Genomic DNA, 18347 nt, shown 5'->3' with positions numbered 1-18347 from the left:
ACTGCACAGATATACACGCTGGAATAGTTTCTTGCTCCTGTGACAGACAGCTCTGTCCAATCGGAGCAGAGGATTTATTGGTGCACATTTTGGTGCGTTTAGGTTTATGGCTGTGTGAAACCAAACCAAACAAAGGGAGAAACGCTGCAAGGAAAACAAACTCCTCAACTGATCCGGACCATAGAAACTTTTACAACTACAGGTGTGAAAACGTACTTTTATACTCAGCAAATTAAGATCTTCAATTCAGAAAAATATTCTTTTTTCCAGCGCCCCTTGTTAGCTTTATCTCCCCTTAAATATACAAGTACAGACCAATATTTTAATTGACACCACTAATATAAATATAATTGCATTTTACATTTCTTACATTCATTCATATATATATATATATATATATATATATATATATATATATATATATATATCCAGTATAAAAACTTGCGTCTTATAAAGAACAAGTGCTATTAATCGCAGTTAATCGCAGATTAATCTGATTACATTTTTTATCGATTGACACCACAAGGAGCTATATAATTTGAACTTCATTCATTCATTCACAAGTTTGTGGTTGTGTTTTTTCCACCACTAAAACATTTTAGTGCTTGTTTTTGGTACTGAAAGTCTTGTTTTTTTGTACACTTTAATGTAATGTCCACTACATTAGAATTGTTGGCAGTGCTTCATCACCTGACGCTTGTTTTTTATGTTCCTATTTCTGCATCTTTTGTGCTTCGTTTAATTTCTCTCACCTTTCTCTCCCTCGTTTTGTGTTATCTACATGCGTGCCTGGTCTGGTCTGGGCTACCACTGCCAAACAGCTTTTGGCTTCATCTGCTCTTGGTTTCCTAGTAATTATTGAGGATCTCAACAGAGGAAATGTTGCAGATCTCCTGCTCTCTCCTTACCTGTTGTTTTTGTAACGTATCGCCTGAACCGCAGCACATAATCGAAGTCATCTGGCTCTTGGAGGGCGCCTACTCCACCCCTCTGTTTTGATCTGTCTGTAAAACCTTTGCACTGCTTGCAGTGAACCTTTCACAGGGTTATCGGAGTAGAACCATCAGATCAAAGCTGTGCTGTTATATAAATATGGTTACCGGGGTCTGTTATCTATAATGTTGTGTTTTTTGTAAACATAGCATCACTAGCTTGCTAACTGTAAGGGATTATTCTGCTGCTTTTGTTTTGGTGGTAGAGATGTTCAGGGGTTTCTTTCTATCTTAATCTCCCTAAGCATCAGTGATGCATGTATGCACTGTAGAGTGAAACACAGTTCACTGTTGCCTTGTTTAGCAAGGTTTTATTGCACCATTTAATATGTTGTTAGCCAGATGTTCTGAAAGCAAACTTTTGTCAGATAGTGAACAGTGAAGTCTGGTTGCTGGGTTACTGTGTGTGATGGGATAGAGCCGTTAGGGGAGGATTGGGGGATCGGGGTAGTTTGGAACTGCATGAGTGCCCTGTGCCAGCAGGAAAGCTTGTTAAGTGAGGCAAGACTAACTTATTCAAACTGCTGCAGTTTATGTTGACGTGCCAGCAGAATGATTGGCACTGTGAGGCTCAGGCTAGCCTATGCAGTAGAGCTGTATACAGCGTGTGTGGGTGTGGGTGATTGCATGTGTTTTGGACACGCTGTGACAATGGAGGGAGCGATGGAGAGAGGGAGGGAGGGATGGAGGCAGGGAGGGAGGGATGCGGTGGAGGGGGTGGTAAAAAGCCAGTGACAGGTTTACAGGGGATTACTTCCTGCAGAGTCTGCATTCTCTGATTTGAAATGGAGAGAAAGCTCCTTATGGCTAAAGAGCTTATTACACCTCGGAGTACAAAGCAGAAAAACAATAACACACACACACACACACATGCCTGCATGCATACTAGAGCATGCAAAAGTTTAGGCACCGATGATCAAAAATTCTGCTTCTGTAAATAATTATTTTCAAAATGCATAAATTGCAAGAAAGAAAAAAATGTTTATTATCTTATTATTATTAGTTGGCAAAAGGCATGAAATTAAAGATAAACTGTTATTCTGAACCTTTTAAGCAAGATAAGTGTATCTGCTTATCCAGACATAGTTAAACCACAGAAATGCGTAATTGAAGCTGGTGAGCAAAAGAGTGTGCAATAGAATTCTCAATAAAATCACCAAATTCATTCACTCTAAATTCACAATGCACATTTTAAAATACTTTTTTAGCATGCATTCTCAACAAAAGGAAATGCCAAGGGTTGCAAACATTAGAAGTGTTATAATGTGTATAGGATGTGTATAGGTCACAAAAAACAGTCCATATAAAATGCCCCAAGACCTTACAGCACCAAAAGCCTAAAAATGTTTTATTTAAAACATAAACGTAAAGACTCTTACCTGCTTTAAAAAGTGATTGAAAACTGTGATACTTACCAAACCTTTTCTTTTCTGTTAGTTTGGAACTGAAAAGATAAAAAAACATAGTTATTCACAGTCAGAGAATGCCTAAACATGGCTCAGACTTCAGTAAAAAAAAGGCCACTATCACACAAAGCTATGTGTAATATTTGTTGTATGTTAATTGTGTATACTGTATTTATTTTGTTCAGAAAAATGGACTACTGTCCTCAGGGGACACCAATTGCTGTTTCCACTGATGGCCCTTTACAATTGTTCTTCTCTTTACGCCTTTCCCCTTATTTTAGAAGTCGCACTGTAGGGAAGTATAAATTGTACTTAAATTGTCAGGCTTGGTAAGCCACGTAGATTTGTGACTTGATTTAGTTGTCTGGGTTGTCCAGGTTTGGCTGACACATGTCTACTGAGTATTTAGGATACTTTTAACATAATCTGACTTTAATAACTCCCTCAACTTGTGACCTTTTCTCATTTATCAGAAAAGCCTTTTTGGGCTTAGGTATCTCTATGCTGTCAAGGCACTGAAATTTCATATCTCACATTCAGCCGAACGTTTATTCTGCTGAAATGGCTGTGCTCCTGCAATGTGTCAAACGTGGCAAATTTATTTTTTGACTACAAAGTAGTATATTTAAAACATCTGATGGAAAATCCATTTCTGAGAAATGCTGTTTTGAAATTTGGGTGAACATGAACACAGTGGAAAAAGTTAATTTTAAGGTACAGGGTGAATCTTAAGAAATGTCTTTCTGACTACAGACAAAATCAACATAATGTTGCTAGAGGAACTTAACAAGCTGATCAAAAGCATGTTCTATTTGAAACCGGTTTAACTATGTAAAACATTTTACTCATGTTTTACCCCACATTTGTTTTTGCACTGCTCTTAACTACTAACCTGCCTAGCCTAATATTTACTTAATTGCACATTATTTTGATTTTTTTCTGGATTAGATTGTAATTTGTTTTTTTTTTTTGTTTTTTTTTTTCAGAGCGACCTGTTCATCAAGAACTCTTCACTCCACTGCTGATTGGCTTTGTTGTGGCAGCAGCAATCCTCTGCCTCATCCTGTTTGTTCTCACCTACAAGTACTTGCAGGTAAAGCATCAACTTTTCCTACCCACAGTCCCGGGACCCCACACTATGCTTACTTTGGTTATTTTTCTTGTCTTTCACACTTGATTTAACTAATTATCACCCCCTCATGTGCTGTAACTGGTGTGATGGTTTAGTATAGTGAATAATACAGCACTGGAAAAAATGAAGAGACCACTTCAGTTTCTGAATCAGTTTCTCTGATTTTGCTATTTATAGGTATATGTTTGTGTAAAATGAACATTGTTGTTTTATTCTATAAACTACGCACAACATTTTTCCCAAATTCCAAATAAAAATATTGTCATTTAGAGCATTTATTTGCAGAAAATGAGAAATGGCTGAAATAACAAAAAAAAGATGCAGAGCTTTCAGACCTCAAATAATGCAAAGAAAACAAGTTAATATTCATAAAGTTGTAAGAGTTCAGAAATCAATATTTGGCGAATAACCCTGGTTTTTAATCACAGTTTTCATGCATCTTGGCATGTTCTCCTCCACCAGTCTTACACACTGCTTTTGGATAACTTTATGCCACACTCCTGATGCAAAAATTCAAGCAGTTCAGTTTGGTTTGATGGCTTGTGATCATCTATCTTCCTCTTGATTATATTCCAGATGTTTTCAATTTGGTAAAATCAAAGAAACTCATAACTTTTATGTGAGCTTTTATTTTTTTGCTCCAGAGCTGTATATATATGTTTTTTCTGTAACTGTGGCTCTACAGATTGCCATGATTCACCTTAAGATCATTAGGATCTTTGAGATATTTGAATGCATTTCTAAACTGTAAACTCTGTCCAGCTGTACAGTATTTGTTATATGTAGCAGCCCTCCCACTATGCAAAGGAGCCATACAATACTGTACCAGTGTACACACACTTACTGTATTTATTAGGTCAATAGAACTGGGGCAGTGCCTCTCTGCTCTGTAACTCACTTTGTTTACCTGCTGCTGTAGATTTGTTGCTTTTTGCTTGCAAACACTGCTGCACACACACATGCATACAAGGCAGACCTCTGAACACTCATTTTCTTTAAAGGGAATTTATTTTAGTACTTACAATTACAATAAAATTAATGGCTTAAATGCTTTTATTGATTTCTGTGTAATAGTGTGAATACTAACCGATACCAACTATTTTTATTTAGATCTATGAATGAGTTTATGAAGCTGCTTCTTTCTTTTCACTACCCCTCTTGTTACCCTCTGTCTACCTTCCAGAAACCCAAATACCAGATTCAGTGGAAAGTCATTGAGGGAATCCATGGAAACAATTATGTGTATATTGATCCAACTCAGCTTCCATATGACCACCAGTGGGAGTTTCCCCGTGACAAGCTGCGATTTGGTAAATTGATTGATGTTAATTTACATTTACTGTTAAGACTCACTTTTTTTTTCCTCGCACCAAAAATGCAATTAATTAACCTGCAATAAAGTACAGTAAAAGACCTAAAAAAAAGCAGGCCAAATGATCTTTATTTGAACTGTGATAAAAGGGAGCTTAATTTATAACATGTGTCAACACTTACACATCTTTTTTTTTTTCACATCACATTTCATATAATTTTTTTTTCTGCTCATAGGTAAAACTCTGGGGTCGGGAGCATTCGGAAAGGTGGTGGAGGCTACAGCCTATGGAATGTCCAAGGCAGACACGGTGATGACTGTGGCGGTCAAAATGCTGAAACGTAAGTAGAGAGAAAAAGAAAAAAGGAATCAATGTAAAACACGGGTAAATGTTCATTAGTTCTTGGGCTTTTCGTTGACATTGAGTGAGTAATTCAGAGGACAAGCCATAAAATGCAGCAAGGAAACCGGTTATTGTGGATGTGCTGTGGTGTTTCCCTGGGGGAACAGAATCAGACAAGGCTGTAGGCTTTGATCTTTTACTGGCTGGCCATATAAGTCTTTAGCAGACTCCTTCTGTTAAGAACCCATGACTGAAATCCTCATTAGAAGCTCTTTATTATGTTATTGCTGTAGGGGTGGAAGAAAATATTAGAAAATTATATTTTTATGACAGTTTTTCCTTGAATGTGATTTAAACAGCGTGTTTGTGGTTTACTGTCGTGTTGCAGCGAGTGCCCATTCCACTGAGAAAGAGGCTCTGATGTCAGAACTGAAGGTTCTCAGTTATCTCGGCAACCACATAAACATTGTGAACTTATTAGGAGCCTGCACTGTCGGAGGTGAGAGGAATAAGAGAGAGATGATGATGTTTGATGATATGTTTAATACCTGCTACTCAAGTTTGTCTTAAGCATATTGAGATATGAGATTCAAGTCATATCATCCAGCCCTAAAATAGTTATTTCCTGCAATATGTGTGTTATTTTATATGCATATTTGTGTGAAATGCTCATTCCACACTGATGGAACTGTTCCTCAGGTCCAACTCTGGTGATAACTGAATACTGCTGCTTCGGGGATCTGCTGAACTTCCTGCGCAGGAAGCGCGAGTCCTTCTACTGCTCCAGTCTGGGAGAGGACTGTTACTATAGGAATGTCATGCTGCAGCCAGAGTAAGTGTCATATCAGCTATATTATAAAAAAGATGAATAATCTGTGTTTCTCAGTATAATAATTAGTGTTTATTTCTTTGTTTTTATCTTGCAGTGAAGGTAGAAACGGCTATATGACAATGCGGCCTTCGGTTAGGGGAGTTTTGTCCACTGAGAAACAACGTTCACCTCAGAAAGGTAGGAAAAATTTCTCTCTTCTCTTCTCCTTCATTTTAAAATCCAAAAACGACGTTTATGATGCGTGCAGTCTCTTAAATCTCTTTCTCTATTAATGTCTCTCCTTGCTAGGCTCATATAGTGAGTGTGATGTCATCAGTGAGGTCCTGCAGGAGGACGGTTTGGCTCTGGACACAGAAGACCTGCTCAGTTTCTCCTATCAAGTCGCCAAAGGGATGGACTTCCTGGCTTCCAAAAATGTATGTCTCTTGTCTTCTTATTATTTTCATGCTTTTCTTTTCACTATATCTCTTCTCTTATTCTCTATTATCTTCTACTCTCTTTTCTTGACTTCTTCCGTTCTGTTTATTTTCTTGCACTTCTCTTTTTATTGTTTTTTTCCTTTCTTCTGTTCTCTTCCCTTTGTTCTCCCACGTCATTTCGTGCTCTCTTCTCCTGTGATAGCAACAGGATACTCTGACTCCTCTCTGTGCTTCTACACAAAGCTCTGGGATCATATTTTACCTTCTGGATTTCCAGTCATGGTTTAGTTTTACAGAGCTCGCAGGGTTGCTTATAAGCACATGCTGTTTGTTCACAAACACGCTCACAAGTAGGTTAAAAGCTCATCTGCATCTTAGTTCACAGCTTCATTTTCAGGTAACCTGTGAGCCATTTTTTATTAGTTTGTTTTTTGCACAATTCCTCAATAAGCAGTCGAAAAGCAAAACATTTATTATCTTAAAACTTAACCCAGCCGCTCAAAATCCTTTTAGGCAAGCCTCTAAAGCAAATAGTCAACATGTCTTAGAAACTAATGCTCGTATGCTTGTTAAAACTGTAGCTGACTTCAGATTCCAGCTACATTGTTTGCGTCTAAAGAGAATTTATAATGGCCTCTGTTTTTAAGGGTTTGGAAGGTAATTTTACTGCTGAGAACAATGTGCACTTTTAAAGGTAGCCTGGTTTATGTCCCTGTTATGTCCTGCAGTGTGTCTGCTGTTCCTCAAGAGCATCTGTTTGTTGTTGCTGCACAAGAAAGTTGTTGCTTTCCAAGGTTATCTCCTGTCAGTTAGCGTTTGAGTGACTGTAATGATTCTTCAAATGCTGTGTTTATTTTTTTCTGGTGATCTTTTTTGGAGTCCTGATTAAGATGAACGTGATTTAACTTGCCTGAGAATTAAAAAAATATACATTTAGTTGTATGTGTTTAGTTAAAGAACAAGTTCAACATTGATCTGAGTATTTCATCACCACCCTGTTAAATGTTTGCCTAGCAGCTGAGTGTTAATGAGTTTGTGCCTGCGTGCCACATTGTGTTGTGTTATTAATAATATCTGCAGAGAAGTTTCTTAAGTTTGTATTGAAATTTGTTCAATTTGTGTTTGTCTCTGTATGTATGTGTGTGTGTGTGTGTGTGTGTGTGTGTTTTAGTGCATTCACAGGGACCTGGCAGCCAGAAACATTCTGCTCACACAAGGTAGAGTGGCCAAGATTTGCGATTTTGGACTTGCCCGCGACATCACTACTGATTCCAACTATGTGGTCAAAGGCAATGTGAGTGCTTTCATGCTTTTCTAAATTATTTGATTAATAACTGGAAGTTTGATGATTCACTTACATATCTCTGCATAGCTCTTCAGATTGCCAAACAGATAAAGTTGCCTCCAGATATATTCCTGAACTAGATAATGCTACACATGCCTGCATGAATGTGAAATCTGCTAGGCATTCTTGGCAAATCAAAATGTGCTAGTTTAGCCAAAAATATATGATACGCCCTTCTGGCAAGTTAAAGTACACCCCTGGTCAAATTGCATGCTTTGATTATGGGTTGTATTTCATAAAATGGATTTAACTTAAAGAAAACAACATTTCAACAGGATCGGCAAATGTAAACTTTTGCATATGATTCTATGTCTGCCACTGGATGGGTAAATGTGTGTTCTTATAGAAATTCTGCTTTTCAGTGTTCAGTATTTATGATTTTAGCATACAGCTATTGTTTAGGCAGGATTCAGTAAAGCCTTGTGGATGTAGTATCTTAAAACATTGAATTGGATTGCTATTTATTACACACAAGCATTTTTGGACAAGCTGAGAGAAAACAAACTATTACTAAAAAGTTAAATGAGCATGTGGTTTGACACAGTAAAATAATATTTACAGGATCGGTATGGGAAATGCAGCGTTCCACACATCTGTCAAGTGTTGTTCTCCCCGCTTCAACAGAGTGTCAGAGAGCATTTAGCGGATATGCAGTGTAACACAGTTCTTACAAATGTTGTTCTGCCCGCTGACCCAAGCCTGAAATAGCTAACTAGAGGTGCTAATCTCCCTGTACAGCCTGTGAAATAGCAATGTTACATTAAAGCTGTGATTCTATAGTTAAAAAGCTATATAATATTGTTTAAACTAGTAGGTTTCATCCAATAAATGTATTTATTTTTCTATAAAGTCTTTTGAAATAAACATTAAAAATAAAATTGAGTGTAAAAAGACTGTTTTGTCTTTTGCAGGCACGTCTCCCGGTGAAGTGGATGTCTCCTGAGAGTATATTTGAGTGTGTTTACACATTCGAGAGTGATGTCTGGTCTTACGGCATCTTGCTATGGGAGATCTTCTCTCTAGGTATGTGCTTGGTTATTGTTAGCAGTTAAAACATAGGAGGAGATTTACTAGAATATTTTTCCAATAAAAAGAGATGCATTTTATTGACCAGCTGCTGGAGCTTTTAGCCCGTGTTATAAGAGCTAAGGACTGTTCTGCAGTACTTTTACAGTACTTTTTTATAAATGAAAAAGTTACTAAAGTTCTTCACACTGTGTGCATCTGCTTGTGTGCTTGTGTGTTTTTTTTTAACCTGCACACATTGAACACATTGAAAATCCTCTGGCCGAGCAATCTCTACATTACTTAACATACTCATTATCCTGTTCGTGCTCTGGCTTCTTCTGAAGAATGTCACAGCCTTTGATGCATTGTACACTGCTAAATGATTACACTCACCACAAGTTTAAAATCACTGTACTCTGCATAAGAAAGTATTAGAGACACATTTTTTTAAGAATCTGTTCTGTAACTACTGATGCATTTTGTCTGCATGTCAAATATTGTGATGAACCCTATGTAAAGTGAAACTCCCTTTAAATGAAGTGAATGGCTGTTTTTGAGTTATTGTAAGGGCACAGCAAATTTTACACTATTATACAAGCTGAACTCTGACTACTCTTATTTTCAGTGTTGATCCATGAAAAGACATAATAAAATATATTTGCAAAAAATTGATTTTACTCACTTTTGTGAGATACTATATTTTATTAAATTGCCCAGCTCTGTTAGTGCATGATTACATACATCTATACTTACCCAATACATACATGCCCAAACTGTGCAGCACTAGTTTTGGTGTCTGTTAAAACTTGAAGCATTGAATGAAAACTTTTATCAGTCTGTTCTGGTGGAAATTGGCTTTCATGCTAAAAAAAAAGCATGCGAGCCAAATAAGGCTTTAAACTGTGCTGGTCAGATGATAATTTAGAACAGAACTATGTTTTTAGAAGATAAATTGGCCACCTAAACTGATGCAAAGTGCCAGTAGACTACTAACAGAGGAATGCATCTCTTAGTAAATCTGTCCCTTGGCAGTTTTGCAGTCTTAGGACAGATACTAACCTTGTAATAATGCTGGTTCTTTGCAGGGAGCAGTCCTTATCCAGGTATGCCTGTGGACTCCAGATTTTACAAGATGATTAAGGAGGGTTACCGGATGGATTCGCCGGAGTTTGCTCCGGGTGAAATGTAAGTTAATGTGTGGGTGGGTGAGTGAATGAGTGTGAGTGCTGCTGCTCCTGTTTTGTGCTTTATTCAGTAGTTGGATCTAATAAGAGACATTCAGTGGTAATGTTTGAACTAGGGTTGCAACGGTATGAGATTTTCACGGTATGATAACCGTCTCAGAAAATACCGCGGTATCACGGTTATCACGGTATCACAGTTTGTTACATATATTATTAAACTGACCCTTAAAGAAATTACAACAAAGTTCAATTAACTATTTATTGTAGAAACCTGGAACAACTATATAGATAATGTCTCCTTAAAAAAAATAAACTGTACACCATTAGGTGAAGGAAACCAGGTTTTTCCACTACTCTTAAGGTCATTAAGGGTGTATATAATTATATATATATATATATATATATATATATATATATATATATATATACACACACACACACACACACACGTGTCACACATTACATGTCCTCTAAGAAGTAAAGATCCTGTGTTTAAAATATTCAGTACAATTATTTAAGTTTAAATTATTTAATATCTGATAAACTGAGCCTGGGTCAGTGTCTGATCAACAACTGTTGTAAACGTCCGTTTTCCTGCCAAGTTGGTATATAACCAGATAGAGGGGATTTATTTCTGAGTCTGGTTTTAACACATGAAAAACAGGCACGTCAGAATTTGAAAATTAACGCATGTAAATGAATGGCGTCTTTCACATCCAGTCCGGCGAGCACCTTTACACGGACACGTGAATCCGTCGTAGCACGCACTTCACGCCTGTACCTGCGTGCCCAAATTTCGGATAACTCAGCGCTTTTGCGGGCGCTTACCGCATGGGTTGTGCACGACTACAAAGAGATTTTATTTATGTTCAGATTAAAATTACTAAAATTACTAAAAACTAAACACATACTTTGCGCTGCACGGCGGGGTGGTGTTCTTGGAGATGGGGGAACAGGTTTGACGTATGTCCACCTTTAGCTGTGACTTTACAGCCACATTGATTATAAATCGGATAACCATCCTCGGGTGCGTTCGGCGGGTCTCTGAAATAGTCCCACACTGCTGATTTTAGTTTAGCCTTTTTTTAGGCGGACGGAGATTTGTTTAGTCTGATGCACTTTCTGCCGTTCTCACCGCTGTGTGCTGAGCAGCTGAAGCGGAGCAGAGTTGCGCATGCGCGGGTGAGTTTCTCCGCTGGCTTGCGTTTTACCGGTAATAAGCAAACACACACGGTATGATAACCGTGCATTTTAATACCATGGTATACCGTGAAACCGGTTACCGCTGCAACCCTAGTTTGAACAGGTGACATATTTTAGAACACAAAGACATGACAAGACAAGATAATGCTGATTCACTGGCACACAGGAAATCTCACCTCATATTGGAAATATGTTGTTGACAAGGAGAAATTATGTGTGTGTGAGTGCGTTATGTAAATATTTTGCTGGGTTTTTTTTCAGGTATGAAATCATGCACTCATGTTGGGATGCAGAACCCTTCAAGAGACCGTCTTTTGAAAAAATTGTGGAGAAAATTGAGCAGCAGATCTCCGACAGCACCAAACATGTATGTCGTTTATTTTTAGACACGTGCACACTCACCCCCACCTATAGCCATGTATTTAGATAAATAATTCTTCATTATTGGGTCCAAATTAAATGTCTTTCTGTCTTCTTTGTCATTATGTTTCTTCCAGATCTATCTGAACTTCAGCTCCAGGTTGCCTGTGGTAACAGGGTCCCACGAGGAGCCCAGCCCTCAACCCCCGTGCTTCAACCCAGCTGGAAGTAGCCACAACACTCCCACCCAACCCCTGCTGTCCAGTGATGATGTCTTCCTAGAAAGTGAAGCTTCCACGCAGTCACGTGTGTGAAGAAGCCCATGGAAACGATCTCCCAGTGCATGCTGAGGTGTCCAGATCAGTTCTGGACATGGACTGAGACTTCAAGCCCTTCAGACAGACCCTGGAGTCAGTGTAGCAGCATGCAAAGAACTCGTGGAACGGCTGAAACCCTGATCCATTAATTAGGGCAGAAATCAGCCGTATCATCTTCTCACTCTCTTCTGTCACCGATGTATATAGTGACCCCTGCCAGAAATGGGACGGACTGCTTTCAACCTTTTCCCCATTACTTTGGTGCAGTGGGATCATGGGACATGGAGCTTTACAGAAGGTCTCACATTTTCCTTCGTTCTTTGATGTTCTGATGTGGTTAACCACTGTGGCACCTTCCATTTGCTCTACAGACTTAACCTGGTTCTTCTACGGTACGCTTCTCCACACACAGAGGTACAGGGAAACAGAGTTTGGTGAAGAATGATGAAGTCTCAATTCTCAAAGTTATGGATTGTATGTATTCGTTCTTGTTTATTGAGACACAGAGCGTGGCCAGAGAGTTGCATTCAGAGATGATCAGTGGTTTTACAGGTGTACTTTCGACAAGCACTATCGAATTTCCCAGCAAGATGTGTCCTTTAAGCTTCAAACCTTTCCTTTACCTTTTCCTAAAGACGTTGGCGCTGTGTTTGGTATGACGGTTTTTGGCAGCTTCAGAACATTGCCTCAGTATTAGTCAATTTCATGTATTTGACTGTTGCTCCAGTTACTATCAGTACAGATTTGATATTGTGAATGGGTGATATTCAAATAGCAAGGTGACACAGATGTTATTTTCCTTTGTTAGGTTTATCTACTGTCGCTGTAGCTTTAACGAAAGGTTTTATAAGGATGTAAAAGCAACATAAACCAAATATTAGAGGCCTGATTCTTTAATTTATCAAATAGTAGTCTTGTAGTCTGTAGCTTTTTTGGGTAGTTCCTTTACTGTAGTTATAGTGTAACAGGACTATTTTCTTTTGTCTGGACTTCTGGCGTCACATATTATTATTATTATTATTATTATTATTATTATTATTATTATTATTATTATTATTATTATTATTATTATTTGTTTTTGAAAAATTCTTAATATAACTTTCATTCCACCAATTTAAGTAGCATCTCAAGAGTGCTGAAATGCAAAAGGTGATAGAAACCTTTTGCTCATTGTTTACTTTTAAGAACTGTCTGTGTTGAGTAACATTTCAGCTTTAAATTCAGTATTATGCTTGGTTTGTTATGTGAAGGATTTTGTCTAGTATGTTAAAAACCAAATTTGAAACAGTTTGTTGTTCTGGCCAAAGTGAAGGTAGTAGTTGCAAAACTGGAGGAGTCAACAGACTCAGTTTACACACTGCTTGACACATCTGGTTCTCATCTACTTACCTGTACGTAGAGGTGGCTACATGTTTAACACCCTGCTGTGTTTCACCAGTGGATCTTACGCTCACACACTATTTTAGGTAGTTCTGCCTAGAATTTTAAGGTAGTTGAGGAGCACGGTAGCTTTTTGTAGCAGTAGTCATTTTGTTAACAGTAGACATAGGAGATGGCAACGATGTAGAGTACTAGGTTTTTGTACATTTGTACAAATATAGTTTTTGCTAAAGCTTTTGCTGTAAGGTATTGTACTTTAGCGTTTGCTATCTGTGTATCTTATGTACATAAAGCAGTCTGAACAAGTGTCTTGAGGATCTTCACTCAAGACAAGTTATTAAGGTTAGGATTCGACTCAGATTTAGAGACATTTCTGAGTGTTTTCTTGACAAAAGAGAACAGATGATTATTTTTTTTCATAGTTCTCAGCAGTCAACATTCTGACCTTTTGAACATTTTTTCATACAACACCAACTGTCGTGCCTCATAATTACTTGTAGGACTCTCTGCTCTCTTTCTCTCTCTCTCTCTCTTTTGCCAATGAGAATCGTGCTGTCGAAGGAGAAGCCAATAGAAAGCTACTGCTTCTTTAGAATCGGGTGCCAATGGGGTGTGTGCTCTCTATTGGAGCATCCAATGAGAAACTTTTCAGTGGATCTGACAGTGGAGGGATAGCTGCTGTGAGGGAGAGCCATTGAGAGGATTTTTTGGTGAAGGTGTAGCTAATGGGATTCTCATTCCTTGTCAACTTTCCAATGGATAAAGAGCAGCCTCGCATTTGAAGCGGAGAGTTTGGTGGAATATTGAAGGAATACTCGTTACAGCGTTTTTCAGCAGCGTTGATTGATTTGGTAAAACAATATAACTACGATTATACTGAGATTAAACTGCTGTGTTCTTGTTTTGTTTTATGTTTCGGACAATAAGATTAAATTAACAAATTTTACTGGCTTTGGCCTAAAGGCTGAATGTATTGTACAAGACCATGTACACATCACATTCTAACACACTTAAAAGAGAAGTCAATAGATAGCATTCTTTTTTTGGGGGTTAAAGGTATGTTGAAGTAATGGGAAATACATAGAAATACATTGTCTGGGGCAATCAACTGTTAATCTTTAATATGACTTCTAAACTTAAATAAAGCAACATCATTAAAAATGATCAGTATATATACAATAAATATCTTTGTCTAAAAAAAAGGATGTGAACCCTGGCATTATACTGCCATCCCCATGCTTAACAGTCAGAATGAGGCTTATGGTCAAATGCTCTGTTCAGGATGGATTCAGCAACCGTAACATTTTCCATTTAAGTCAAATAGCTTTGAATTCATCTGTCCTCATAATTCACATTCCTCCATTAAGATTCTGGCTTATCCATGCCTTGAAAACTTCAAACAGACTTCAGTGTTCTTTTTGGAGAATAGTAGCTTTCTTCCTTTTGTCTCGCCATGCACATTATTCCACCTGACTGTTCACCTAATGGAGGACTCATTAATATTGAAGCCTGTAGGGTCTTGGATCTTAAAAAAATGTTAGCCTGAAGTTTTTTGGGGTGTATTCTCATGAAATTCCCCACCATGACCATGATGCGTTTATTTGGTGGACCTCCACAATCATCTGTCTCACAGTGGATTGATGGAGGCCAAACACTTTATAAATGGTTTTGTAACCTGTTCCAGCCTAATGAGCTTCGATTAGTCTTGTTCTGAGACTTCAGGAATCTCATTTGTTCAAGGCTTGGGGCTCTTCCATAAACCCGTGTAATGAAGACCAGACTATAATAGTGAAGATCCAAGTTTACGTTCTTAAAACAGGGAAACTCCTGACTTTAGGTAACTTGAGTCTTGAGAAATGTATACTCTTCGAGGTTCACATGCTATTTCCAGCAAAGATATTTAGGGTTGGATCATTTTGCTAAACAAATGAATGTAAAAACTATATTTTTATGTATTAGAGTCATTATTTTACTAGTTTCTCTTGACTAGTTTTGGGGATAAGATGAAATTTGATCAGATTTCACAACAAATTTGAGCGTAAATAAAAAAAAATGAAGGGGCTCAGAAATTCCCAGCAGCAGTGTATGTTACAGATGCAGCAAAATGCTGAAGTGTTCTTTTAAGATTATGAGCTGCAGACAGAGTGATTCAGACTATGGCAGGTAGCCTCTGCTGTTACATCAGTAGTCAGGACACCCGGTCAGTAGCTGATTTCCCAGCTCTCTCTCTCTCTCTCTCTCTCTCTCTCTCTCTCTTTTCTTTGTGTCCAGCTGCTTCCTCCGGCGGAAGTGTCGCTTCCAGGGAGGCCGAGCTGGGGACGTCCCAGCCTCTCTCACTCTCTCTGTCTCCCCCCCCACTCACTTCCCTCTCTCCCTCTTCCCACACTGAAACATTGTTCCGAGGTGGCATCTGGCCGAGGCTGCTGTCTGCGCTTGTGTGCATGTGTGCGAGTGTGTGTGTGTGTGTGTGTGTGTGTGTGTGTGTGTATGTGTATGTGTGTGTGCGTGTGGTCAGTGTAGCTTAAATGCAGGTCATTTTTGCTGGTAAGATACCAGAGCACTGATGGTTCCTCTAATAGAGTTTCTATCATTTTAATATTCACTTTATCAAACACACTGGATGCCACAAACAGACATTCAGCTACTGGTTTGTGGTAATATTAGCACTCTCAGCTCTCTTCCACTTGCTCTGTTTAAATATGACATAAAATATATAAATAATAACTTTTTTTGTTTTGTGTTTAGAGCAGTATGGTACGTTTTTGCTTATGCTGTAAACATTAAGTGCAACTTTTTTTGTTTTCATTGTGGAAGTTTTCATACTTTTTTCATATTCACTTTATCCATTGCATTGAAGTTGCTCTACCAGTTCTTCATCCTTGTCAAGTTCCTTACGTAACAGTTTAATTTGCCTGAAGCAAGTATACAGCTTCAGTCTCATCTGGTACAGCTGGCACATATTTTACATTTAATCTCATGTACACTGATGTAACCTCGACATATGGTCATGAAGCTTGGTAAGGAAACCGTACTCTCATGCATGGGTTATCTCCGTAGGTCTGTTTTCGGACTATTGACAGTAGAGGTATTTTTGGCCCTTAAAGAGAAGGTCTGTTATGTGCATTTCATTATTGTGTATTTATTTTACAGTTTTTATTTTTCAAACATTGGAAAAGTTGTATTGTGTAAAACCTGTTGTGTGTCTGTTGTCTTGTTATACACTGTAAATAAACAATTTAAATGTAACCTTTGCCTATGTATCTTATGATTATAGAGAGAAATTGTGTAAGAAAACAAATTAAATATTGTTTTTAACTGAAAAAGAAAAGGAGCACAGTTCAAAAATGTACATTTTTAGGATAACTTTGGGACAACCTTTTTACCAGATATTATTTTGCTTGTTTTGCTTTATACAGTCCCCTCCAAAGATGTTGGAAGTGTGAGGCCAACCCAGATATTTACATCTGGATCTGATATACAGTTTATAAGATAAGAATTTGAAGAGCTCTGTCTTTAGGATTTTATTAAAGGTAGTGAAGGACGCTGCTGATCTGGTAGTAGAAGATAGTTTGTTCCACCATTGGGGAACTCTGTATGAGAACAGACTGGATTGGTTTGTGTGAATGTTATGCATAGCTAGGTGATGTTCACTGGAGGACCACAGCGGCTGAGAAGGAACATAAGCCTTTAGCAGCAGGTGCAAGTAGAAAGGAATACTTATTATCTTATCTATTTTTTGTACACAAGAAAAATTGGTGAGTTCAGATCAAATGTGTAACTATATAACATACCCAGATGTAAATAGCGGGAAATAAAAGCTGAAATGTTGGTCTTTTTTTATTTGCCTTGCTTCACAACCTCTAAAACCTGCTCCCAATAATCACTAGTTTGCAACAGCATTAAGGATGGCTGTTATTAGAAACGAAAGGAGTAAAATAAAAGTCTGAAAGCATAAACAACCAGAGATTAGAAAGTCTTAGACTCATCTTTGTCTGTAAAAAGAAAGCATCTTAATGTTAAGATCATCCTACCTGGTAGAGAATGTACTGATACAGCTATCTAGTAATAAGATCTATACAGTTTTATGGCCAGAATTATGATTTTACAAGACTATTTCCAACTTTTTTCTATTTACTGATACGAAGCAGACCGTTTTTATGGTACAAGTTTACTTACACTTTAATTTGACACATTGCGCTCACCTTGTCTGTGATTTTTCAGAAGGCAAATGCAAAAATCGTTGCCTTGTCTGTCCAGTATACTATATATTTACTGACTTCAATATCACACCCGATACCGATGTTGGATTGATCGCTCCCGTCTCTACAAACAAGCTCTGTTCTGATGCATAGTAAAAGCTGAAACACTACTGAGATTTGCAGAATGAACAGATGGAGCTGAATTCAAACAGGTTGTTTCTCTTAGTCTCTGACAGAAATGGAAATATATTTACATTGATAATATTTACTATATTGACAATATTTACTATAAATTGTGTGTGCACTCTAGGTGATTACAGTATCTACAAAGCATGTCTAAATTATATATTTGAACATGGTTTGGAGGTAGTCTCCGACAGTACACACACAATTTATAGCAAATATTGTATCTCCCCTTAGAAACTCAGTGTAGACCGGTGCATTGAAATATGTTGGAGCCAATGATATTTACTCACAAATACTTATAAAAGTGCTTGATACAAGCCTTTGGAAGCTGTGAATTTTAAATATTTTCAGATATGTAGATCGTTGATGAGATGCTCATGTTTCTGAAAACATTGTGGTCAATATTATTCCATGGACAGCAAGCACAATGCTGTTACTAATCCAGAATAGTTAGTCCAAAGACAGTACAGTGTTTTCCTGGAAAATCTTACAGCACTTCATGCTTAACTCTGCTGACAACTTTTATAGAGATGTGGATTTCCTTTTCCAGCAATATTTGGCACACCGCCCACACTGATAAAAGTACCAATATTGATTTTTTCATTGTCTGTAAGCCATAATCATCCATAACAGAAGAAATAAATACTTAAAATAAATCTCTCTATGTCAGGGGTGTCCAAACTTTTTTAGTTGGGGGCCAGAAGGAGAAATATATTTGAAGTCACGGGC

At 37.8% G+C, this 18347-nt stretch overlaps 1 protein-coding gene across 4 annotated transcripts in view; it reads left to right on the top strand.

Annotated features, from left to right (window-relative positions):
- Positions 1 to 16479, top strand: part of kita (KIT proto-oncogene, receptor tyrosine kinase a) — a 39171-nt gene extending 22692 nt beyond the window's left edge. For all 4 annotated transcript variants that reach the window (XM_022664448.2, XM_022664446.2, XM_022664441.2 and 1 more), the window contains exons 10-21: positions 3385 to 3491; positions 4714 to 4840; positions 5079 to 5183; positions 5574 to 5684; positions 5885 to 6017; positions 6112 to 6194; positions 6306 to 6433; positions 7608 to 7730; positions 8693 to 8804; positions 9875 to 9974; positions 11438 to 11543; positions 11674 to 16479. In XM_022664448.2, the coding sequence (XP_022520169.1) occupies positions 3385 to 3491; positions 4714 to 4840; positions 5079 to 5183; positions 5574 to 5684; positions 5885 to 6017; positions 6112 to 6194; positions 6306 to 6433; positions 7608 to 7730; positions 8693 to 8804; positions 9875 to 9974; positions 11438 to 11543; positions 11674 to 11850 (1412 nt within the window). In that variant the 3' untranslated portion in view covers positions 11851 to 16479. The remainder of the gene's footprint in view (positions 1 to 3384; positions 3492 to 4713; positions 4841 to 5078; positions 5184 to 5573; positions 5685 to 5884; positions 6018 to 6111; positions 6195 to 6305; positions 6434 to 7607; positions 7731 to 8692; positions 8805 to 9874; positions 9975 to 11437; positions 11544 to 11673) is intronic.
- The last annotated feature ends 1868 nt before the right edge of the window (positions 16480 to 18347 follow it).

The sequence above is a fragment of the Astyanax mexicanus genome, chromosome 1, assembly GCF_023375975.1.
Source record: "Astyanax mexicanus isolate ESR-SI-001 chromosome 1, AstMex3_surface, whole genome shotgun sequence".
In the NCBI taxonomy this organism is placed as follows: Eukaryota; Metazoa; Chordata; class Actinopteri; order Characiformes; family Acestrorhamphidae; genus Astyanax; species Astyanax mexicanus.
The sequence above is the reverse complement of the archived record's forward strand: the minus strand, read 5'-3'. Positions and strand labels throughout refer to the sequence as shown.